The sequence below is a fragment of the Phasianus colchicus genome, chromosome 2, assembly GCF_987193195.1.
Source record: "Phasianus colchicus chromosome 2, bPhaCol1.hap1.1, whole genome shotgun sequence".
Lineage (NCBI taxonomy): Eukaryota > Metazoa > Chordata > Aves > Galliformes > Phasianidae > Phasianus > Phasianus colchicus.
In genome coordinates, this window is record NC_143437.1 from 24,387,525 (window position 1) to 24,412,510 (window position 24,986).

The window sequence follows — 24,986 nt, forward strand, 5'->3', positions numbered from 1 at the left end:
CCTGCAGTAGTTGCAGCAACTCTCTCTACTTTCCCCTTGCACCAGAGAAATTGAGGCTTGCATAGAGACCTGCTGACAAAATAACGTGGAGCAAACAAGCCCATTATTCCCAGATTTCTAGGCGTTTTTCAGACTGTATGTACCACATTTCTGCAAGGGATATTTAATATGTACAGGTGAAGAAACTCAGGCTTGCTGGTTTCCTTGGATTCCTTTCTAACCTGCTCTCGTTTTTCTTTTTCCCACCTCCTCCCCTCTTTTGCGGCTTCCTGGCGTAAGTGCCCACAGCAAACCACTGTTCAGGATCCAGGAGCTGTACTCCATGGCAAGCCTAGTGCTAACCTCAGTGACAGCTGCCCAAATGCCATGATCACACGTTCCCCGCACCCTGCCTTGCCAGCAGGGGTAGGAAACTCCAGTTTATGTTAATAAGGTGTGGAAGGTAGCCAAAATATTTTCTGAGTTTTCCGGCTTGAAAGGGTAATGAAGCTACCTCTGTCTCAGTAAGCTGGCATAGATGCAAGCTAAACAACTGGAAAATGTGTTTTCAGTGAAAAATACAGTGCACAAACTCTGCAGGTTTAGAACTTCCACTGTAGGTTGAGTTTTTTCATCTTTCCACTTTTTTTCCAGCACAGCTACTCCCCTTCACACACCAAGAGCAATGTGGGGGGAGCAAACTGTTTCTGTAGATTAGTTTCACGCAGTTATTGCCAGTGTGAGTGTTGAACTCAGAAACATTTCTTATTTTATAGTAAAATAATGAATTGCTTAATATGAAGGGTAAACCCAAAAACTTATTTCTATAAATTTTGTCCAAAATCTACATATTTATTAGCAAAAGAAACCTCCACACTACTGTAAGCATGGTGAAATTCTTTAGGTTTGATTCAAAAAGCTTGCTCTTTTTGTCATTCCTCTCTGACCTCCTCCCTGTTAGTCCTGGGATGAAAGGCAAGCCAAAGATCTGCTGAGAAATGGGCCAAGCCACTGCTGACCTTTGCAAATCCAGTGCCTTCAAAGCGAGAGCTAATCGACATGTTCCCACGCTGTGTGTTGCTGAAACATACGATGCAATTCAAGGAATGAATTCACCATGGTGCAATCTCATTTTGAATCCAGTTTTCTTGCTATGTGTCAGAGGGTGAAGGAGGCAGAGTGCAGCACAGATTATAAACAGCAATCACACATGATAAGTTTCACAAACCTTGTAAGTCTGTCTTTGAAATCTTTCCTATTTTGGAGGGGTTCTTCACCTTAAAATTTAAAATGCATCAGCCCCTCCTTTTGTTCTTCTACCCCTCAGAAACAGAGAGCCATTTTGTCGTGATTTAAAGAAAGATAAGCCAGTGGCTAGTCAGGCTGAGAGTTTGTGATGAATGATCTCCAGCTGGAAAGAAGTAGTTCTAGAGTTTATGAGCTGACAAGTAACAAAAGTCTGGGGAGATGTTTGTGCACTAACAGGTGCTATAGGTGAATAGCACAGTGATGCAGGAAGAGCTTTGGAATTTGTATTTTAAATTCATCTCCTCTCTCCCACTTTGCATGTTCAGATTTGGTGTGAATGCTATTGCTGTTCCACAGCAGTGTGACCAGGTCCCCCTGTGGAAAATGTTTTACCAGTTCCACCAGGTATCTCAGGTGTATGTGCAGTTTCTGTACAGGAAAGCGTATTGGTGCTCCTCACCTAAATCTTACAGTCTCTTTTTCTACAGGTGTGTGCAGAGCAGCGGAGTCTCTCTGTGTCACAGGAGGTGAAGTTGATTATGTCCCTTGCAGTCCTTGCATGACTTGAGGGCCTGGGTAACGTGGTGCACCTACCCTGGGTACGGCACTGCACTGCAGCCTGTTTACGTGCCACAAGTGGTGCCTGTTAGCATAAAGTCGCTTTTTGTCCGGGGCAAAAGTGAGAGGACTCATTCCTTATTTAGCCACTGTAGGGCAAATGTCATAAGTAGTACATCTCTCATTTTGTCTGTGCCTAAGGGAAGAGTTCTGTTATTCCCAGTGCGTGGCTCAGTGTCCCTCTCCTGGCAGAAAGTCACCTCTCAGGCTGGGAAGCCATGGAAAGGCATGGCAGCCAGAAGACAAGCTGGTCTGCATTTGACACCTTACCACAGACCTCCTGGTGTACGGTTTATCCAGCTGTTTTGGTCATGCAGTGGCACCCGGAGATATTATGACCAATTTATTTCATTATCGTCTTTATTGCACAAATGCAATTCCATTAGAGCTGATGTAATGGAGAATCAGGCCCCCAGGCCAATGGGCTAAATTGTACCCTGGCTGTGTAAGCTGAACTTTCAAATGAAGCCTCAATGCTCTCATTTTCAAGTTGTCCTTAGCAAAGCAAATGAAAATATATCATTGTTCTCAAGGCTGCTGAATGAAGCAAGTCCTTCTTTTTTTATTTCCATAACCATGAATAGTAATTTCATCTATTCGTGACTAGCCTATAAAAGAGTTTGCTAACTAACCAGATTTGGTGAACTTTCTCATCAAGTGTTTCAATAAGATAATTGTTTGTATTTTTATTAATCTCTCAATATTTTTGTTATTTTCTGTCTCATGATTAGATTTTTCAGTCTTCTGGACATCAAAGATTTTGGAGAAGAGATTGTATAAACTGGATAGGTAACAGCTGTTACGGATGGATTTAACGGTGGGAAGGGGAGAAGGCAAATATAAGTGCTTCCTCCCACTGCTGGCACCTTTCACTGTGGCACTTTATTCTAGTCCTGTGGCAGAGATTATCTTTGCACAGAGGAAGCCCTTATTCATGTGATTACATCTACCTTTCAGTTTTGCTGGTGTTTATAAGTCAGTAACGAATGCCTTCGTGATAGCTCTTGGGCTTGGCCTTCCAGTAATTTTTTTAAAAAGAAAAGAATGGGAGAGTAGCTCTAACTTTGTTAGTTAAAAGCATTGATAGATTTTAATTTCTGACTTTTTAAAGTCACACCAACATCAAGTTTCATCTTACTATACATCATTCAAAATGCAAAGCATAAATAGTTAACACCTGTAACAGGTGCCTTATACAGTGAATTCCACAGAAAGAGATGCATAGACTGAAGTGGAGTTTCACCTTAAATAAATGGCATTTTCTCTGCTGCCCCCTCCCATTTACCTTGGGACTAAACATTTGTGTGAATCCTCTTTTGTTCCTCAGCTGGAGTAAAATTCCATGTGTTCTTCCTTAGCTTACCTACTATTTAGGAAAGATCTTGGAGAGGAATGGTGATTTGTGGTATTGCAAAGTACTAACTGATACAAACAGGCTGTGTGTCTAATAATGTTATTCCAGCAAACCACATGCCAAGAAAAAAAACAAAAAAAACCCTGATCCCGTTTAGATATAAGTAAAAAGCTTTAGACATTTGACCTGATTCAAAAAAGTTGCACTATGTCTTATTCTCCTCTTCCTTCTTCCTCTTGTTATTTTACGCGTTTTTGTTTTCTTATTTGCATGTTGTGGTTTTAAATAACTATCTTCACATTCTTAAAACTTCCAGAAAAAAGCCAGCATATGCAGTACATATATTGCCTACGAAAGGTTCCCTATGACCTATGAATATTGTAAGATACTCAGTTTGATTAAAGATTGAACAGCTTATTCTGAATACTGTCTCTAAGCAAGTGGAAGATGGGAAGGTTATCAATCAAGAGTAGTCATGTATTCACCAGAGGGAAATCATGATTGATCAAGCTGGTAGCCTTCTATGATCTCATGACTGACTGAGTGGACGGGGAGAGTAGCAGATGTCGTGTACCTTGACTTTAGCAAAGCTTCTGACGCTGTTTCCCATAACACACATGTAGGTAAGCTCAGGAAGTGTGAGAGACAAGTGAACGGTGAGGTGGATTGAGAACTGGCTGACTGGCAGAGCTCGGATAGTTATGATCAGTGACACAAAGTCCAGCTGGAGGCATGTGGCTAGCGGTGTTCCCCAGGGGTAAGTACTGGATGAAGGGATAGAATGCATCCTCAGCAAGTTTGCTGATGATACAAAGCTGGGAAGAGTGACTGACATCTCATCTGGGAGGGTGATTGCATCTCATCTGGGAGGGTATCATGGAGCTGTTATCCTGCATAAATGGTAGCTGGGCTGCTGTTGGACAGTGAACTGTCAGAGAAGAACAGAACAGAAGTCGTGTCCAAAAGCACATCCCTACTGTGATTTTGTTTGGTTTTCATTATGCTCTAGGCCTTCATTAATTTAAAACTTTTTTTCTTTTGTCTTCTCTCACTCACTGACTACTGCTTAATATATTTAAAGCAAATGCCTCCAAAAGACAGTCTTTTTAAAAGTGCTACAGAGCTTTTGTGCAAAGCTCAGATATTTTTTTCTGCATGACCTGTGGAGAAATAAGAACAGCTCTGTCCGTTTTGAGGTGAAATTCTCCAACTTTAGTAAAGATTTAGACTGCAACAAAGGTCAAATTGCAAAGGCAAAGGCAAAATCGTAGAGAAAGTTCATGAGCTAGGTGGACAGTTTGCAACAAGGAGAGTAAGCCCCATCCATCCTCTGGTAATGGCAATTTGCCACTCAGCTGGTACTATAAACATAACAAAGAGTTTTGTCACAAAGAAGAAGTCTGAAAAGGTGTCAGTCTGCAAAAAGGAGCTGGCAGGTTTTTTGATGCAGAAACAATCCTGCTATGGTAATTGTTTTCCCTTTTGTTCATTTTCTCTCATTACAGTCCAGAGCAAAATCATTTCAGTAGCTTTCAAAGCTGGAAGCTAACCAGGTTGTCAAAATGGGCTCCAGCTCACTCAGGGATGGCAAGAAACATACTTTTCTTCTTTATTATGTTGTTGAAAGATATGTGTTGCTTTCCAGTTTATTAAAAATTTTGAGAGAAGTTAGCTAATTGAGGAAGATCCTTATTTTCTATTTGAAGAGAATGAGTTTGCTGTGTACAAATAAAATTAAGGAGAAAAAGAGAGGTGTGACTAAAAACGAAAAGGATGGTGAAATCTAAATTATAGTCTACGTGCCATACACAGTCCTTTCACTGAGGACACGCTGGTGGATGTCTCCTTTGCAGCCTATATATGCTGAAAAATCACTCGTGCTAGTAGGAATCCTGGGTAACCTGAGATAACTACCGGAGAATTAGGCACACTGAGCATTTGTACCTTGACAGAGGTCAGTGTAAATCATAAGTCTTTGATGATATGTTGTATGTGATGCTTTCTTGCATCCAGAAGAGGAAGTCTTGATATTCCTACAAAGCAGCAGGAGCTTGTGCATCTGATAGTACTAAATGATTTCCAAGGTACAAAACCGATAATTCAGGTGCAGTATTACGCAGATTGCTATAAGTTTTAGGGTGAGCTGTGTGGTTTGGGCTCAGACTCGCACAGGTTGTGTATGCCAAGTTAAAGCTACGGGAACTTCAGACCATAAACTGTTTGCATGGGGTCTATACATCTATGTTATCAGTGTGCTATTGATAGAAATCACAATTGTTATTTTTTCAACTTTCTTACTATATTTTTGGAACTCTGTAGTGACAGCAATGAAAAAAAAAACCAGATTGGCTGAGTGTTGGCTGCAAAGGAACACTTATTTAAGTTGAATTTAAAATATCATATGATCGACAATCATCTGAAGCAGTACAGAAACTGTGAAGGTTAGTGTCTATAGCTAATAAAGTACAGCTCTATGGCTCTGCAAGTCCACTGTGAACACATAGTAACATTTTTCCTCTAACAATTACATCTGCATAAAGTGTATCAGACTGTGGTTTGCTGATTAAGTTTAAAGTACGGACAAATTAAAGTACAGTAACTTTGAAAGCATGAATTGATCTAACCAGGACTGTATTATTTACAGGAAAATGAACTGAGATTACTGACGACTCACTGCACAGGAACAGCATTTGCTGTAATAGAAAAGTGTATACCATGGATTAAAACTCAATCATTTTTGTAGTGGCCTGTTTCTCATTTTACATGCCCGCCACTTTGATCCACACTATAATGTAGGTACATACAATCCTGGGAAATTTGCTGCCCAAACTAAAGATGAAATAATTTAATCAGAGGTATTTTCACAGGGATTTTTCAAACTATTTTAATTATGCTTCATTGTTTACAGCCTATATCATTCTGTGAATATTACATCTAGAGGCAATTTAAGAATACAACCTACTTGTAAGCTCAGGTGTTTGAAAAGTTTGAAAGCAAACAAGAAATTGGTTAGTTGTTATAATTTATAGTGCCAGAATAATTAATCTTTGAATGTATTCTTCTTCTGTGTTTATTTTTGCCATTCCTCTACTAGTAAATATATTTTCAAGTACTTTAAGAATAAATGATAGCATTATGGTGTTTTTTGACAGATTTTGAGCTCTGCTATGTTTCTATAATGTCACAGAATATCCAAGGGCTTGAGAGGTGTTATTCCAGATTTACGGTTGTGTAATTCAGACTGAATGTTATCCATTTACATCTGCATTTAAAGATGATGCTATAGTCATCCAGATCCCTAAAGTGGTGATCCAGTCCAGTTCTTCAGTAGTGTTTTAATTGTTGTACTCACAACTTTTATGAATTTCATATAGGTTAGACTGTGGGAAATAGGTATAAAGATAAAATGAGCTCTTAGAGATGAAAACCACTGATATTTTTTACTAATTTCTAGATCTCTTATGTCATTAATGCTCTTTGGGAAAGTTCTGATTTACAAAATATGATCTCATAATGTGTTTTATCTTATTGGCTTTTTGCCATGTTGCCAGAATGTAGTGTATTCATACAGAGGCATCCAAAATGCATGCTTCAGTATCGCGTGCATGCAGAGAAAGAGTACAAAGCTGTTTTTCATTTCTATAAACAGATCCTAGTTATACCTCCAACTGAATTTTTTATTATTGGTTTTGTGGTTCTGATTTTGATTTTGTTTGTTTGTTTAGTTGGTTGGTTCATTGATTTTGTTAGTTGTTTATTGTATGCTTGCAGAAGAAGTCCAAGTTTCAGAAGTTTTGTCACTTTAATGCTTCTGAAAGGTTTACTGGAAACCATGATTGTCTGCTCACAAATGTAGTGCCTACGACACTTTCAGACACCTATTCAGGATAAATCCCTTAGAACATATTACATATTTTTCCACCCTTACTCAGAAAGTAGTACTCTAGAAAAGAAAAGATGGCCTGTTTGCTTCTATAATGATTTTCTAAAATTACTTTCTATTTAAGAAAAGTCAACTTAAGAAATAGCATCTCGAAGTACAAGTTATCAATAGCCTCTATAGAAAGATTTTTGGTTTTCAAACGTTCATGTAGTTCATCTGAACTGTCAATTCCCCTAGCTCTAGTAATTTAAAACCTATTTTTTCCATAGAACTATTCAGTCACATACAAAATGTTATTACCAGAAGGGGAAAAAAACGAAAAATGTGATCCTGATCAGAAATCAAAACTATATCAGTAAAAGGCAGGATCAAATATGAGCTGAACAGGGATTAAGTTGCCAGTTTTATTCAGTTGAGACCATTTTAAAGGATCCGGGTCTTCAGGAAAAACTGTGAAGATCAGCTATTCAACAGTTTCTGTTCTTTGACAATATCTTATCTTATGAACAAGGTTTTTCTCCTTGTCATCTTTTCACTTTGTTTTTCATTTAGCTATATCTTTGCAATTATGGATTAGTTATAGATGGATAGATGGATAGAGATAAAATCTTTGGTGGCTTTTTTTTTTTTTTTTTTTTTGGCAGACCTTTACATCTTGGCCCTTTTCCCTCCCTTGGCTTATTTGTTTCATTTTTTTAATCTCTGTTTCATTTTTTTTATCCCTCTGTTGAGGGAATGCAAATACCATTATACTCACTTATCAGATGGTTTTTCAAACAAATGGAATTAGAATGGCTAGAAATGAGAAAGTTGTTTTTTGCTAATCCTCTACTGCTATGCACTCCTGCTTATTTGCATTTAGATATGAGAAGTTATGAAACAAGATCTTAATTACCAAGAACCAGACTAATCTCTAAAACTGGAGCTGGAATATTCAGTATAACTTCTTAGTAAGAAAAGAGAGCCTTCAAGGAAATAGCAAGCAGCGTTTAACAGCTTTGTACAAAGTATTATTTTTCAGAGAGCATTCAACCCAGTTAGAGTTGGAAAATTTAGAAACTGTATATAAACTCATGCCCTCCATAGATTGAATCGCTGTCTAGGGCAGGAGAGGGTTTAGATAGAGTTCACATCCAGATGGTTTGGCATCCATTGGTGAAGAAGCTGATGCTAATTTGAGCGTCTGATATGTAGCTGATACACACAGTTCACGTGTTTCTAACCTTGTTAAGCACTGTCTTTTTAAAAATCTTCATCTTTTTTTTAGCCTGGATTTTACTCTTCTGGCTACAGCTTTTATAGGACTAGTGTTGTTCTTGTTTTTGTAGCATTTTTCAGTTTCCACCATAATACTTTAACACTTGTAGAACTCTAGAGTTATTTCAGTTTTGTAGGCTTTAGTTAATAATTGTCAATGACCTAGCCAAAGCATGAGAAGTGATACTCATTGGCAGAAGCACAGTATTTTACAAGTGCAAAGATGGTACGCAGAAATATTAAACTGTTGGGAATTTTAGTAACTTGCTTCTGGCATTCCTTCACATGCTTGTATAGGAGATGGATAACTGTGTGAAATAGGTTAAATTCTCTGTTCTACTCAGATAAATTCAGTGCGATTCTCCTGAGTAGAGTCAACTCGATGGTCTGCCTCTCTGTTTACTTGACTACAGCAGTGATGTTGTTATGAATATCAGATTGTGGCTTTTTGTTGTAATCAGACCATGTAAGCAAAGTGTTATCTGTACCTATATGAAGCATAGCTGGTAGAGACTCAATTTGACAACTTGTGTTGTGTCAGTTTCTCTCACTTTCTTTTAGAAAACATGTGGAAATAAATAAATAAATGAATAGATAGATAGATAGATAAGAATAAATAATCATGACAGTTCCTCTCAGTTTTGATAGTGATCTCCTAATTTCTCAGAATGTAATACATGCTTAGTACTTAGGAAATATGAATGTCATAGGCTACTTTGCTGACTGAGGAAACTTCAGTTATTTTTTCAATCAGAATATATACACACCCTTACCTCCTTAACTGGACAAAGTAGATGATAAATAATCACTTTTATCAGCTTTCTGAAATATTAACTTGTCTCCTCTCGTAGCAGAAAATACCAAACCATCAAACTAGAAAGCAGGCTTTGTGAATAGCCTTGCTGAATTCCTAGTTGTTTGCTCTGGCAGTTTCCAATGAAGCAGCTGGTTGTCTTTGGAAAGCTATGGCTGTTGTTTTGAGTTTGAACATCATGTGTCTTTAATTTTCAGCACTAGCCAGAGGGATAAGTATCACAAATATCTGCTTGTAGGCCTCTTGCCCTTGGGAACCAAATATATACTTGGCAGCCTCTCTGACTGTGGGACTGAAGAGAGAATCAAAGTTGACTCATTGCTTTATATTCTCTGAGGCAGAAGAAAGAATAAAAAGGGCAATTGCTGCTTCCTTCAGTTGCCTGAAGCAAGTCTTTCCTAGTTTGCAAAAAATAAACTAATGCCATTTTCTAAAATGATCTGCCCCCTATCTGAACAGAATATTCCATCCAGTCTCATACAGCTAATTCTGGGACTGTACTCTCCCTAGGCTTCTGTGTTTCCCAGTGCAGTCTTGAATAGGGTTCAGACCCTACTTGAGTTAGTCCAAGTTAAATGTAATCAGAAATGGATATTTACGTCTTTCATTCCACATTCACCTCTGATGGAATCTTGTTCTTCAACTGAACAAAAACAAACTCTAACTGAAATCACAGAATCACAGAATTGTAGGGACTGGAAGGGACCTTTAGAGATCATCGAGTCCTACAGCAGGCAAATCAGTTCATAGAATGCTATGTGCACTGTTGGGGGCACATCTGTGGAGTGAACCTTATTTTTTCTTCCTAAGCTGTTAACATGTTTTGATCTCCTACTGCATGATTAAGGCCAAAATAAATGAAGACCAACCTATGACTTTTAGTGAATCAATGTTTATTCCATGCCAGTGTGTATGCCTTCCAAATATTCCCAACTTTAGATGTTATGCTGAAATGAAACAATGATGTTAGCAACATCACAATACATAGGGGAAGCCTGAGCCCCAATGTATGCATTAGGTAAAGATCAAGCAGGATGCCAGATGATTTTTGATTCATTTTAGAAATATTGCTAGGCAGAGCTCCAAGCTCTCACCAAGTGATGCCAAGACATTTGCTCATGCCTCCGTCATCCCTTATCTAAAGTGCTGTAACTGCCAGAAATAATTTGAAAAACTTCACACATTGCACATTTTGCACATTGCTCTTTTCTACATAAATATTGTTACTTTGTGATTCCCACTTAAAAATAGAATTCAAATCTTGTATTTGAGATCAGCAGAGGATCTGTCTTTAAGACAGCACTTACATTTTTCTAGGAAAACTATTCTTATTATTTTATAATCAGCTCAGCTTAGCACAGAGGTCTTACATAAGAAGTAGGCAATTATCAACTGAGAAAGTCCAGCATTTTTTTCTTTCTTAGAATTCAGATTTGTTATTATTCTCTAAATTCAGTGCTTTATCAGGGAGTATACTTTTGAATTGTTAAGAGACTTGTTACACTACACAGATACAAAAAGAATTTTAGCTGAGGATAAGCTCTAAAAGATGAATGAATGTATTAGCTTAGCATGAATCTGAGCTTACCTTGTCTTGCAAAAATTGATACAGAACCCACTGGAATTTGTTGTTGTCTCAATGCTGAAGAAGACAGGGCTCAAAATGATTCTAGTTATTCCTGGTTTGAAAGGTAAATTGCTATGACTTTCTAGATGTTTTATTTTAAATATGCATATACATTATCTGATTATATTTTAATATATTTTTTATTCACTCTGTCTAGCATTGATTTATAAGGAATCCATACAACTTCAGGAGTATATTCAGGCGTCCAATTATGTAATTAATACTATAGGTCCATGATTTTTTGCTTTTTGACAAGTTAGATTATAAGTGATGATTCCATTAGTATCTTTTATGTCTTCTATCTGTAATTTATTGTTTTGGAATGACAAAGGCTCTTAAAGCAATGTAACTTACTTTGTATAGAAGAGCCAGAGAAAGGTGTGTTGTAATGCAAAGTCCATTTGTTTCTTCTTCCTTACTTCTTCATTTAGCTCTTATTTACACACTCAAGGTCAGGCTGGATCAGGCTTAGAGCAACCTGATATAGAGGTAGGTGTTCCTGCTCATTGCAGGGGAGTTAAACTAAATGGTCTTTAACAGTTGCTTCTAAATCAATTGATTCTATTATTCTGAAGGAACCGTCCTGTATGGCTTTTCATAGATATGGAAGGCACTCTGTACTTGAGCAAAGGCTGAAACAAGAAAAGCAAAGAGGAGTGATACTAAGAGGAAAGAAGAGAAGAATTCAGGAGGATCTATAAAAAGTTTAAATTGGTAAAACATGTATGTGGGTGGGTAAAAAAGGGAATAAAGCACAACTAAGTCATAGAAGCCTCAGCAGGACTCTGAACATTGTTCTGAACATTGTCCAGAATGCACTGCAGTTTGCTTTAAAGAAACATCAAGAATACCCACATCCTTAGAAAGGGGACTTTTTTGTTGTTTAGCATTTATTTTAACAAATGCATGAAGACAGCCCTTTTCCAGACCTTGTGTCATTCTGCTGTGGTGTGGGGAGTTTGTTGTAGGAATTTATGAAGGCAAAAAAAACTCTTCTGCAGAAGAGTTGAACTGTGCATCTTAGGCAGAGCTGAAAGCCAGGGGATGCGTTGCTACCCTTCACTAGAATGGGGTACTGGAGTACTTTTCCAGCCAGGGCAGGCAGCCAGCTCCCTGCCTCTCTGTCGTGATGGGCACAGCCTTCTGAGATGTTCAGGTGGGGTCCTTGTGTGCACACTGATACCCAGAGGAGCATGAATGAGTGAGAGGGGATAGCTTTGCTTCTTTCCCTTCGAAGTGGGATGGAGCAGAAGGAAGAGTGCCAGTCACAGAAATGTATATTCTCAGCTATTGGAGCAGCATTTCTAATTGCCATATAATGCAGACAGCTTAGGTTTGTGAGTGACCCAGACACTACTTTCTTCTTTCCTTTCCTGCCCCTGCTTGCCCTCCTATGTCCCTGCTGCTTCCTGCAGGTAACCCTGAGTCACCACTGCTGAAAGCCACCTAGGCTGCTCCTTTAAAAAACCCTGAGGCTGACAGAAAAAAAACACAAATGTGAGCTTCATGCAGCTCTGTAAATGTGACATGTTCTGTTGATTGAATTTATTTCTGCAGTCACCTCTGCAGATCCCATCTCCTGAGAGCACCCAGTCAAACTCAGGGAGCAAACCTGGAGCCAGATGGGGTTTTGGTCCTGACTTAGACAGACAGACTTCTGATAAACTCTTCTCGTGGTCCCAAGAACTCAGAGCTGTTAGGACCCAGTCCTGCCCCTTGTCAGGGAAGATTTCTTCCCCGAAGTGTCCTTATATATTCTGAATGTTCAGCTGACACTGTTGGAACAAGAGACTCCTCTGGCAGATTAGTGGCTGGGAAAGACATGAACAGCAATGATAATGGTGAAATTATGAAGACTAATGAGGAATTGAGCTGTTATCTATCTCATAAATACATATTCTAACATACAGAAAAACCACAGTGTTGACTGGAAATACTGTAATCCTCAGGGAAATAAAAGAAAAAGAAATTAGCCAGAAGTGTCACATATTTACATCTGGTTCACCTAAAGCAAATCTGACCATTTTTGAAATGGCTGCCAGCCAACATTTTAGTAATATTTGCATTGGGTTTCTGCTCATACAAAGTGATTTATGTCCAAGTACCCTCTGGTTCTCACATTACAATAATTATATTGATTGTTTGTTTACCATTTTATATGAACATTTCTGCCTGCCACATATCCTCATCTTGTTGATCAAGAAAATAACAGTTTTCAGTGAAATTATTCTGATGTGTGAGAAGGGAAGTCAGAATTAGGTCAGGATTCATAGACCCAGTGGCGTTTTTTTCCATAGGGACAGTTAATATAGTTTCCCAGGAGAGAGGTGAGCCCAGTTCTGCATGTTCCCTAGAATGTGTGAGGCAATCACTCTGCAAAGGAAGCACAGTAGGGCCCAGCTGTGGTGAAAGAGGTCATCTGCATGGGACAGTGCATAAAGAACATGCTCCAAGAGTTCAGACTTTGCTACGTGATGTTGTGGAGGTTCAATTCATATACTTAAGCTGAAAAACCTGTCTGCACAACAGGCTGCTTGCTTTGCACATTTAAGACCCACTATGCTAATTAATTGTACTTCCTTCAGGTGATTTGGCATGGATTACAGAGGAAAGGGAAAACATTCAAAAGGCTAGTGGTGGAAAAGAGAGTAGATGGTCAAACAAACAAAAAAAAAACCAACCTACAATCAAAATTCAAGAATATGCAGTTTATATCAATATAAATATGATAAGCTGTCTTTTTCAGTGAAGTAACATTGTTTTTTTGTATAAATAGTAAACTCCAACTGATATTTCAGTGTTTTTCCCACATGAGAAGCTGAAAATGTCTATCATCATTATGATAAAACAAGGTAATAATATATGTGGATTGCCTGTTGCTTTACTTTCCTCCTTGTAGATACATAAGACAGGTAAGAGAAAACAAGAAGAAAAATCACGGTGGAAAAAAAAAAAAAAACAACTTACAGTATGCAAAGATTTGTGTTTTTGTTGTTAGTCTTTGTGTTTGTTTTTTGTTTTCCAGAAAGTACCTTTGCTTTAAGTGTAGGTATTATCCTTTTCAAAATATATCAGATAAATCAGAACTAAAAAATGATATTATTTTCTTATTTAGCTGGGACTTACAGATTCACGGACATTGAGCCAACAGTGTGTTACGATCACTGTCTCATGTGACTCATACAAAACAGTCACCTCACCTGGAGCTTGGCTGTTCGGAGCGCTACTAATCATAAGCTCTGCCTCACTCCTTCTCTGCAGAAGGTGAAAACGCCTGGTGTCAGCCCTTCAGGCTGTCTCTAGACAGCACTGTGGGCATCAGTGCTGGCTGTTGCACAGCATGGTTTGTAGCAGGGCACATGGCTTGGCCACAACTGCCAACTCAGTGGTGATACTTGATCACTTGGAGTTACATGGGGAAACCTTCATGGTGTAACTGCAGCATTTGTCACAAGTGCTCATACACTGAGACAGGGAATCTGAGTCTTTGTTTTGCAAGAACCCACTGTCAGGCAATTCTTTGTGTTGTAGTTCTTTATAGAAGAGATTCTTTTCATGCTTTGCTGTGCCTCACACTACATTTCACACTGCATGGTTGCATGGATTTGCTACCAGTAGCTACGATTACACAAACATATAACAAAAAGTGTTAAGGATGCTCCAGAAAGACTGTGAAAATCATGACAGGAGTTTGTGATACGTACTTTACTCTCTGGATGATGGTACTTTGGTGAAACTTCATTTGGCACTCCCAAAATTTCAACAGGAAGAATAAGTGATTCTCAAAGGATCCCTCAGGAGCCAGCTTATTTGTTTTAGAGGGCTGTTGACTGAGCTCTTGTATTGTTGAGTCTGATGAAGTTTATCTTTTGTTCTCTTCAATTTAGCATCCCCTGCTTTCTTGAAGACAATGTACCATATCACCGTGGGGAAAAAAGAAAAGCAGATTTCTCTGGACAGCAATCATCCTTCAGCTTCTGTAAGTATTTTTTCTTTTCAAAAATTACTACATACTTGGAAAAAACAGTATGCTACTGCAAGCAGATATTCTCACTGATAAAGTAAGACCCCTGAAAAACAGGGATCTAGTCCAATTTGTGACATAGATTAGAGCTAAGGAGCTAGCACCATCAAGGAGCAAACCAGCTAGCAGCAGTCAAACACTGTAGCCTGTGTACCAGCATTAATTTTAATGACACAGCCTATTAACTTTTTGAAGGCACAGAGAATATTAGAAGTAGAAAGCACAGAAACTTTAGATACAGGGAAATGGCTTTCACAATTTTATAAGCTACCAAAAAAAAAAAAGCCTATTCCAAGCAGAGTTGTTTTGCATTATTCCATTCCTGTTGGCTCTTAGGGGGGTTTCATTAGATGTAGGAACTTCTTGCCATAGTAATATAGGTCAGGCATTATTGTGGCTCTTTATGATACTGACTAGCACAAGTCATGTATACAAACCTAGGAAGTATTTATTTATGTGGAATACCTACCAAAGTGGGCTACAAATCATTTAAAGATGCCTATGATATGAATCATACCACAATTTCACGGATAAGTGGAAACATTATGCAACTTATTGAGTTTTTAAAACACTAACGAATGTGAACTACCCAGCAGACTTGAGCTGGACCTTTTCACCCCTCCTAATATATGCCGTGGCTATTTAATATTCCTCACTAGGGAGTAATGCTGGCATACAAGTCAGCAATATATTAGACTCTGGAGCCATGAACCTAGTGAGAACACAAACTAAACTGATTTTCAATTTTGGTACATTACAAAAAGGGCTATTATTGTGGGGTTAGAGATGTCAAAGTTGGTGACCTGGTATAATGAAGTATTCCCTGCTACATAGTCAAGCATGAAAAGTAATTGGAGGCGGTGTAAACTTTTAGAAGCTTAGAGTCTTCTCCCCTCTCCCCCTAATTGAATATTCTTTTGCAAACATTTTTTTATATTTAAGTAACTATTTTTATGAAGCATTATAAAAGCCAAAGTGATGTTCCTGTATTATTTGCAGTTGATATAGAAACGTGTTTTTGAAAAGGAGGTCACATCTTAACGCTTGGGTTACTTACATAATGCACCGATGAAAAGCAAGTTGCTACCTGCCAGCTAAGAATGACATTAAAATATTATGGCAGCATGTGACCAGCTTTAGAGCTTAAAATCTTGAAAGGACACAGACAATGTCCCCTTTGAAGAAAATTCCTGAAGATCACTTTACAATTTTTGCTAAGCTTTGAAACAGACTAAAATACCCCATGTCCAAGCAGCAAAGATGAAAGTTGTTATTTCTCAGCTGCAACTTTTACATCTGATAAACAACCTCTTAAGTTTGCACAGGTCTTTCAACGTGTCTGTAAGAAGAAAGAGGTTAGTATTTATCCTCTGGAATTGTGTATGAGTACTGTAAATCCCATACTATAGGTTTTCAAAAGTTCTCCACATCCTAACTTACTGCGCTCGCTATGTTATTCCTGATTTCCCCTGGTACAATACAGTGTGAGCTGGCACAACATTGCTCCTGATTTATTAGACTGCAGAGGGCACTCCTATATAAGAAGGAATTGCAACCTCTAGGCTCATTTACTTTTAGTCCCAAACATTCATTGTTATTTTTTCTTCCTTAATAATTAATGACACTATTATTACACTAAAAGGAAAATATTATTATTCTTGACAGTTGGCTTTGTTGTGATTATTTAATTTTTCCCCCCAAGTTCATACAACTACAATGTCTGTCAATGGTCTTATCATAATTCAGGTCAATAGCCTCAGAAATTAAACATATACAGAAGGACTATCTCTAATATAGCATCCCTAGGCATAATTTGAACAAGGAGTGGAAGGAGACATCCTTTGTCACATGCCTGGAAAGTCAGGGAAATTCTCTCTGAGGCAGGTCATCCTTGGAGCAGTATGAAAACCACTTTCCTCTTTCTCTTGTTGCATCTCCTGAAAATGTTTGTTGGAAGCATTACCTTGGTGTGGATTTTAGCTGGGATAGATTACTGCAAGGAACAAAGTAGCCTCTCAAACAATAGATCATGAATTTTGGGTGAATCTTTGAACCTTGCACTGTTCCTCAGGGACTTGATGAATGGGATGTGGCCAGAGAGCTGTATTTTGCCCAACATAGCAGAAGCATGGGGCAAAATACCAAAAGCAGTGCTATGGACTGGGGACTTTCTGAAGTCCCCAGACGGGATACAGCTTCTGTAACGTAGACACCTCTAGAGCTGTTCTGTTAAGCCATTAAAACCTTGAAATGCCTTAAGATTAGGAGGAAGCAAGTGTAGTTTAAGGTGACTGTGGTCCCACCCCACCTTTCTGCTTTATGAGTAAGAGTTAAAGTCTGTAAGTCCAGCATCTCAACCACATGGCTGAATGGCTTAAACATTCCAACAGAACTAATGCTGGAAGTTCAGCTGATGGATGTACAGGTTCTGCACTGCAGTTTAAATGTTTTCTTCCAATATTTACCTTTTTTCACTGAGAACAAGTCCATGCTAGCTTTGGCTTCTGCATTGGATACAGCTCATGTATCAACCACAGACAGCAAATGGGACATTCTGTTTTCTGTGGGCAGTGGAAAGTGATCTGCCTTTTCACATTTACTTCTGGAAGCTTGTCATAAGGAAAGTGTAAGATCAAGCCACTGCTGTGCCAAAGCAGAAGAACAAAGGGACCTGGCTGTTGGAGTAACAAACGTGCTTCCACATCTCAGCTCTGATTCATGCTTAGTTTCAAATGGAGAACCTCACATTTCAAGTGAGATATTTGCTCAGTAAAATATATGCATTTCGTGTTTCATTACCACATGCTATATATCTCATGCAGTAGTTAAGAAGTGAAGGAGTGAGGAAAAGGTTGTAATTTGGGGGAGCTGTAACCATTAAGATTCTATTGAATGGGATTTTGCCTTGTTCTCTACTGTTATCTCACTAGATAAAAACATTGTGCTTTATGATTGAGCTAATTGTGCTGGACAAGCCTGTCTGCAGTCCTAGAAGCCTGGATTTTCAAATGCGCTGAGCACAGACAGTTGCAACTAAAGACAGTGGGGGCATTTAAATGTGCAATTAAACATGAAGTTCTCTAAAAATTCAGACCAGAGGCTGGTTGTAAGGTTGGAGCAGAGATGCTACCTGGCCTCATGGGTGCTATGAAAACTGTGGTGGACTGAGAAGTTACACTGAAAAGACTATGTAGAGATGAAGTCTTTCTTCAGAGTGGGGTTTGAATATTAAAAAAAAATGCCTTGAACCAAAGAGAAGAATAAAAAGAAAACAAGCAGGTATAGCTTGTGGACTGGATGTAGCATCTCATTCCTCCTCACTCCTCCCCCCCCAATATGTGTACTTAATATGTATACCACATGGTCTGAATTAGTGTTGTGCAAGCGTATCTAATTCTAGCATTCCCCACTCTTATTTTTTAATATATGTAATATGCATAAAGAATGTGTATTTGAGTAAGAAATCTTTATAGAATCATTGAATAATTCAGGCTGGAAGAAGTATTGGTAGGTCATATAGTCAAGCCTCTGCTAAAAGCAGGGTCAATGCTGAAGTCAGCACAAGTTTTTCAGGGCTTTGTCCAGTTGGGTCTTGATAATCAAGGTAACATTCATGACGCCTTGAGGCAGTTGGTTCCATTGTTTAACTTTGGGAAAGATCTGGCATTTTGAAGGCAGATATCTTTGTATAGGGTATTTAGCTAAGCTTGTGCTGAGGATATATCTAAATGTTGTTAAAATACAGGGTTGGGAAAACAGGAGAAAAGCTGCTTTTAGTCCTACTATACATATGCTACAAATAAATTTGAGTTCTTAAATGTCAGTATTACAAACCTGGGTTTCTGAGAGTTAAAGATAACTGGAATTTCATTTATATATTTCATATGCTTTGTCTTGTCATGTCAGTAATATTTTGGAATTGATTGCACTGTTTAAGTCTGGTAAAATTAAGTAGGACATTATACTGTAAGTATAAGACAGTCTTCAATGTGTAGAAGTTAGAAACTGCAGTCATCGATTTTCTGAATCGATTCTGCCTTTAGCAGAAGAACACAACCCAAGTACCAAGTACCTTGGTTTGGATCTGTCTGCTAAATTTCCCAAGTCACACAAGGTTTTAATTAACAGCTGAAGAAAACTATCAGCATCAAATGAACCTTGGAACAAATGTCATAATAATGGATGAGGACACTCAACATTTAAATAATCTTGACTTTAGCAAGGTTTTCAGCACTGTCTTCTATAACCTACTCATAGGCAAACTGATAAAATACAGGCTAGATAATGGCCAGTGGTGGGTGGACTCAAAACTGGCTGAATTGCTCGACTTAAGGAACCAGGTACAAAACCTGGTTCGAGGCCAATCACTAGTGGTATACCCAAGGGGTCAGTAGTAGGAATACTTTATTAATTACCTGGATGATAGGACAGGCTGTACCCACAGCAAGTTCTCTGAGTGGAGTGGTTGGTAGACCACATGGCTGTGATGCCCCTCAGGAGGCACCTCAGGAGGCTGGAGAAATGGGCTAGTAAGAACTTTATGAAGTTCAACAGAAAAGTGCCAAATCCTGCATCCTGGGAGGAATAGTGGCTGGTACCACTGCATGCTGGAGTGTAGGTGGCTGGAAGGCAGCATGGCAAAAAAAGCTCTGGGGGTTCTGATGGGCACCAGCTTGACCAAAGCCACCAATGTACCCTTGCAACAAAAGGCCAACAGTGTCCCGGGCTGCATTAGGAAGAGCATTGCCAGAAGGTTGATGGAAGGGATCCTTCCTGCCTACTCAACACAGATGGGACAACCTGGAGAGCTGGATTTAGTTCTGGTTTTCCCAGGGCAGCAAAGACATAGACATACCGGGGTATACCAAGGGCTATGAAGATGACTAAGGGACTGGAGCATCTGGCATGTGAAGAGAGGCTGGGAGCGGGGACTGTTGAGAAAACTCAGGAGGAATCTCTTTAATGTGTAGAAGTACTGCATGGAAGAGTGTAAAGAAAACGGAACCAGGCTCTTCTCAGTGGTATTGAGTGAAAGACAAGAGGCAATGGGCACAAACGCAGAAAGTTCAATTTAAAAAAATAAATGTATTTTTTCTATGAGGGTGGTCAAACTCTTGAACAAGTTGTGGAGTCTCTATCCCTGGAAATATTCAAAACTCAACTGGTCCTGAGCAACAAGCTCTTATTAACTGCTTTTGTCAAGAAGTTGCATTAGATGATTTTCAGAACGGTATTCCAACCTCAGCCATTCTTTGTTGAGCTAGGCAGTATTTTTTCCAGTTTCTCTTTTATTCACTTCCCTTGCAGTGTTGGCAGAATAGATACATTTCCATCCTGCTCTGGTTTTCTGCTTATTTTCTCCTTTACCAGCTCCATCTTTTCCTTTTAAAGGCACTGCTCTCTAATTTTATAAGTTATTACAGTGTTCTGCTATATCTCCTAAAGTCAAAATGTACTTCTTTTTCTGGGAGTGAAACTTCAGAGCAGCATCACCGAGTGTCCCTCTGTGAAAGAAAATAAAATTAAACAAAATATAATGTGGGATGTAGCAGGAACAGAAATTGAAGTATTCTTCCTTATCTCCCTGCAGTAGAAACCAAATTTATTTCATTGTACTATTCAAACTGAATAGGCTGAACACTTATAAAGGGAAAGAACTAATTTTCTCATAATTACATATAAACCAAAGAAGTGACCATGAATGAGAACCGACATCCTAATAATAGTGGTAAAGTGTAGTTATTATATGAGAACAGAAATTTGTAATTTAGATAATCTGAGGGAGAGGAGCTAAGGAAATAAAAATACCAAAGTTGAATACCTATAATAAAGATAATTAGAATTAGCAGTAAATATTGCCCTGAAGCATGCTGTTACAGCTGAGACCATTTTGTAATGTCTAAGATGCTATGACATAGTGATTTATATGCTTTTCAACCTAAATGTTAGAGGAAAACTGTATTCTATTGCCTTAATGCATTTCCTGTCTTTCAGCAGATGGCTGTGACTGGCCTACTCACTTTTCAGACAGCTTTGAGTAGGTTTTTGAAATAAGTATTTAACCACATAATGACATGAACTCAGCAGTGTGCCTTGCTGGGGCAATAGGAGCATTTTTAAATACCAATGCATAAAGCATGGAACTATAGCAAGCCATTTAAATGATCAACACTTAGATTCTTAGTAGGCTAGAAGAGAATTGCAGGATAATTGAAAAGGCTTTGTTTTTGTAATAGCTACTCTTACTAGGATTCTAGTAACATTCAAAAATTGTTCAGTACAGCCACAGAAGACCTTTCAAACTCTGTAATATTTCACGGGAGAGCAGACTCACTGTTCCAAATTGAACATGCTAATTATGGGAGGTCCACACATCATATATATATATATATATATTTTTTTTTTTGGTTTAGCTCTTTCTGCTTTTTTCTCTCTAACAAGCATTTTTAACTAGTTGTTCCATTTGGCCTGGTTTATTCTGGTTTCAGCCACCTGTCTAGTACAGCACCAGGGGGCAAGGAGGAGCCTGAACAGGTGGCCTGAATTAGGCCAGTGGTTATTCCATACCATGTAACATCATGTGGAAGGTCATAAATCTGTGGGTAGTTGGCTAGAGGCTGGCTGCCACTTGGGGGTTGCTGGGTGTCAGTCAGAGGGAATGAGGCCTTGTGTTGCTGGTGGGCTGTTGTATTGTTGCCGTGCCTTAGCTGGGCAAGTAATTGCATTGTGGCTCTCCATATTGCCATCATTGCAGTTTCGTTTCCATTTTCCTCTTCTGTCTTAGTAAATAGTTTTTAACTCAACCCATGAGTTGTATTTTGTTTCAAATTCTCTCCTTTGTCCTGCTTGGTAGGGAGGAGTGGGTGAAAGGCAGCAGGGTGTGGAGCTGCTGCCTTCAGTGATGGGTTTTGCTTCTATATACTATTGTATAAGATAAGACTCACTGGTATATTTACATAATGAGGCCATTAATTAGTGCTATGAGATCATATTTTCAAAAGTCTAAGTAGAATGGATCTTCTAGACTTTATCTGCCCAGTTTCAGCAAGGCCACAAGCTCTTATTTTTATAGTGATATTCAGGCTTTTTAAGTCTCACTTTCTTGAATGTTTTGTTTTACTCCTGAAGATATTGATCGGGAGAAAAACATCACTTAACTTCTACTAAGATCTAGGCTTCATATTTTTGGTTGGCTTTTCTCTACCTCTGTTTTTTTTTTTTTACATTTTATGTTTCCTCCTTCAAACAAATTAATAAATAGTTCTTTAAGATATTTTCTTAATATATCTGGAACCATCATAAAGATTGTTGATTTGGGTTAAAGACTATGTCACAAATGGTAGGAAGAGTGGAGAGTTTGCTCCACCTCTGTTCTGTACCATGCACAACTGAAAACAAGACCAAGATAGCTAATTTAAAAACAGCAGTTAAAGGATCCAAACATAAGTAATTTTTGTGCTCTCTTGGGCGTGCTTGAGCTATTTATGAAATGCAGATAGAGTAATTAATATTTCTAAATAATTCTAGAACAAATGATGGTGAGAGGGATCATTCTGGATTGTGCAACATTCTCTTCCATAAAAATATTTTCCATTTTATTAAGTGGAACATTTGTAACCCGAAGGATTCATGCAGAAATCCAAAGTATAATTGTGGCAATATAGAGAGAAATAACACAGCAGAATGAAAATTGCTTACCATGAAGTACAGATTAAAGTGTGGTCAATATCTGTGCTTGCTTTTAGTTTTGGATTGAAGGTATGGTTATGCCATAGAGTTAATACAGTGAAGGCAAAATTACATGCAACATTTCTCTTTCATCTCCCTAGCACTTTACAAATTGAAATAATTTATACTCAGGATGTTAAACCAAATAGAATGTACATGAAGTATGTATCTCTACCAACAAGATCCATCAAGGTGATGCTGGGGGACTTGAAGAGAAAAATGTCTTCATCAATATCAGTAGTACTGCACGCATACAGCAGCTGAAACCAAAACCTCAAGCACTGTAAAAGGCAGTTCTTGATCTTATTTTTTGTTTAAAGTATATACATCAGATAAAAAGGAGGGGGAAGAGGAATACCAGAATGGGACTGGAAAGTCTAGCAGGTGGGGCTAAGCGCCCGTCCCAGTATAGCTGAGGAGGCTGTACCAGAGGCAGGAACTGCTCCCCCCAGAATGTCAGCTAGCACTTCCATAGAATTCTCTTCAGTGAAAGAGAACTGGAAGATAAATAAAAAGATTAATGGGTTTATCTTGCTTCAATAAAGCATTTAGCTTGGTATCAATTTGAAGTTTGAGTCTTGTCTTATTCTATCTACATGAGTTCGTCTGTCTCATATCATGGTTTAACTTAGTTATGCATTTTAGCCGTCTGGTCTGTTTCATGCTAGGTAGTAAATACTGTCTCTTTTTAACAGTTGAAATGTCAGGATATGATTATTTTGAATGTGCAAGATGAAATCTGTGAAACGCTGCATTTCTTTTTCAGTGAGTTCTGAAAAGGAGCCCAACATGGTTTTCTTGTTTATAGGGCGAAGGACTGGAACTGACCTTTAGGGTCACAGAGTCCAGTGCAGTGAGTTCAGGCCAGTGCACAGACACTACATCTTATAATCTCTTTCACATGCTCACAGACTTGTTTTGTGGCGTGGGTTGTTAGATTTATTTTTTAGGGGGCTTTTTTTTGGCTGAGTTTGAACACTTCACTGCAAACAGACACTAAATTAGGAAACTAGATTTTGTTCTTTGGTGGAGACTGAATCCTGAAAGTCCTCAAGCAGAAAGTAGCTTAAAGAATCAGTTATATTTCAAGATGGTGATGCGCTGTGGAAGTGTTGTTACTGGGTTATGCCTGGTACCTTGGGAGATGCAATGTAGTCCAGTGGCCATTGCATTGACCTGTCCCAGTGATGCTGCCTGCCTTAACTTTTTGCATCCTAGTTTCCCCATCAGTACTTAAAAGACTGCAACTGCAAAGTGCCTTAAAATCTGCTGATGAACAAATTGCTTTATATGTGAGTTGTGCTATGTATGGGGCAGGCCAGAGCAGTCCTGTTATTGGTGATTATTTTACCAGAATAATCTTGATCCTGTCTTACTTTTTTATCATCATCAATTTAAGTTGAAAGGGTCACTCCTTTCCCTAACAATTCAAGTTCTGTCTTTTTGTTTTTATTTTTTTTCACAGTTCTAAAAGATATACCATATCATAGATGCCAGATACTGCACTCCTTCACACTGCTTAAATCATTCTCTTTCTATAAGAAACCAGAATTTTTTAGAAACCCATTCAGTTTGTTTTCCATTGAAAAAGAAAAAAAATGTGGCCTTTATTTTACAAAATATTTCCTCATCCTGAGCTTATTGATGCCTACCAGATCAAGTCTTAGTCAAACAGAGGATTTTTAACGGGGATTTATCACTCATTAATTTTGATCTAGAGATTCTCTTTTTTTTCTCAAAGCTATTTTTCATTGTCAGACCTTTTTTTTGGGGGGGAGGAGGGGGAAGGGGGGACACAATCAGGCTTTTTTGTACATAATGGAATAATGACATAACCTTCATTATAACATCTCAAATGCAACAATATAATACATTTACTTAAGTCTGGGAGAAGGAAACCAAACCAATTTATTATAGCCTGTTGATTCACACTCACATGCTGTGCAGTTCGTGTGAAGGCCCCATTTACTTTTTCACATGAACTGCCACAGCATGATTTAAATAGAGATTTCTCTAGCAGTAGTGTTAAGGCTCCTTATTAACATCATTTCTGGAGTCACTGGGCCAAGTATATCCCTAGTGCAATTCCACTGATCTCAGTGGGGTTATCCTTGAGATATATTTGCTCCATTGTTTCTACAGAATCTCTTTGTTCTTTTTTGATCTCTTTAAGAATTTTGTTACTTTGAAAATTTCTTGCATAGCAAGTCATAACATTAAAAAGTTCACAGCACTTGTAAGTAACTTCTTAGGTATTTTTTGCACTTTTCTACACAGATCAGAAATTATATCTAAGAACATATTGCTTGTTTCTCTTTTTTTTTTTTTTTAATTCCAAAACTTGGTGTGGCTACCAAAAATAGTCTGAGACAGACTCATGTGCATTTGGCATTATCTTCTGCCAGCTCTCTCTCTTGCAATTTTTGGAAACAAATATTTATTGAGCAATGAAAC

At 38.3% G+C, this 24,986-nt stretch overlaps 1 protein-coding gene across 16 annotated transcripts in view; it reads left to right on the forward strand.

Annotated features, from left to right (window-relative positions):
- Window positions 1-24,986, forward strand: part of LOC116230043 (uncharacterized) — a 108,931-nt gene that overhangs the window by 45,501 nt on the left and 38,444 nt on the right. For 8 of the 16 annotated variants that reach the window (XR_016464053.1, XM_090135151.1, XM_090135142.1 and 5 more), the window contains one exon: window positions 14,668-14,759. Coding sequence is in view for 6 of the 16 variants with exons in the window: in XM_090135142.1 (XP_089991268.1) it covers window positions 14,668-14,759 (92 nt within the window). In the remaining 10 variants the exon portion in view is untranslated. Of the gene's footprint in view, window positions 1-1,715; window positions 3,957-5,518; window positions 5,641-14,667; window positions 14,760-24,986 lie in introns of those variants that run through there. The other 8 variants (XR_016464048.1, XR_016464049.1, XR_016464052.1 and 5 more) reach the window with 3 other exon arrangements.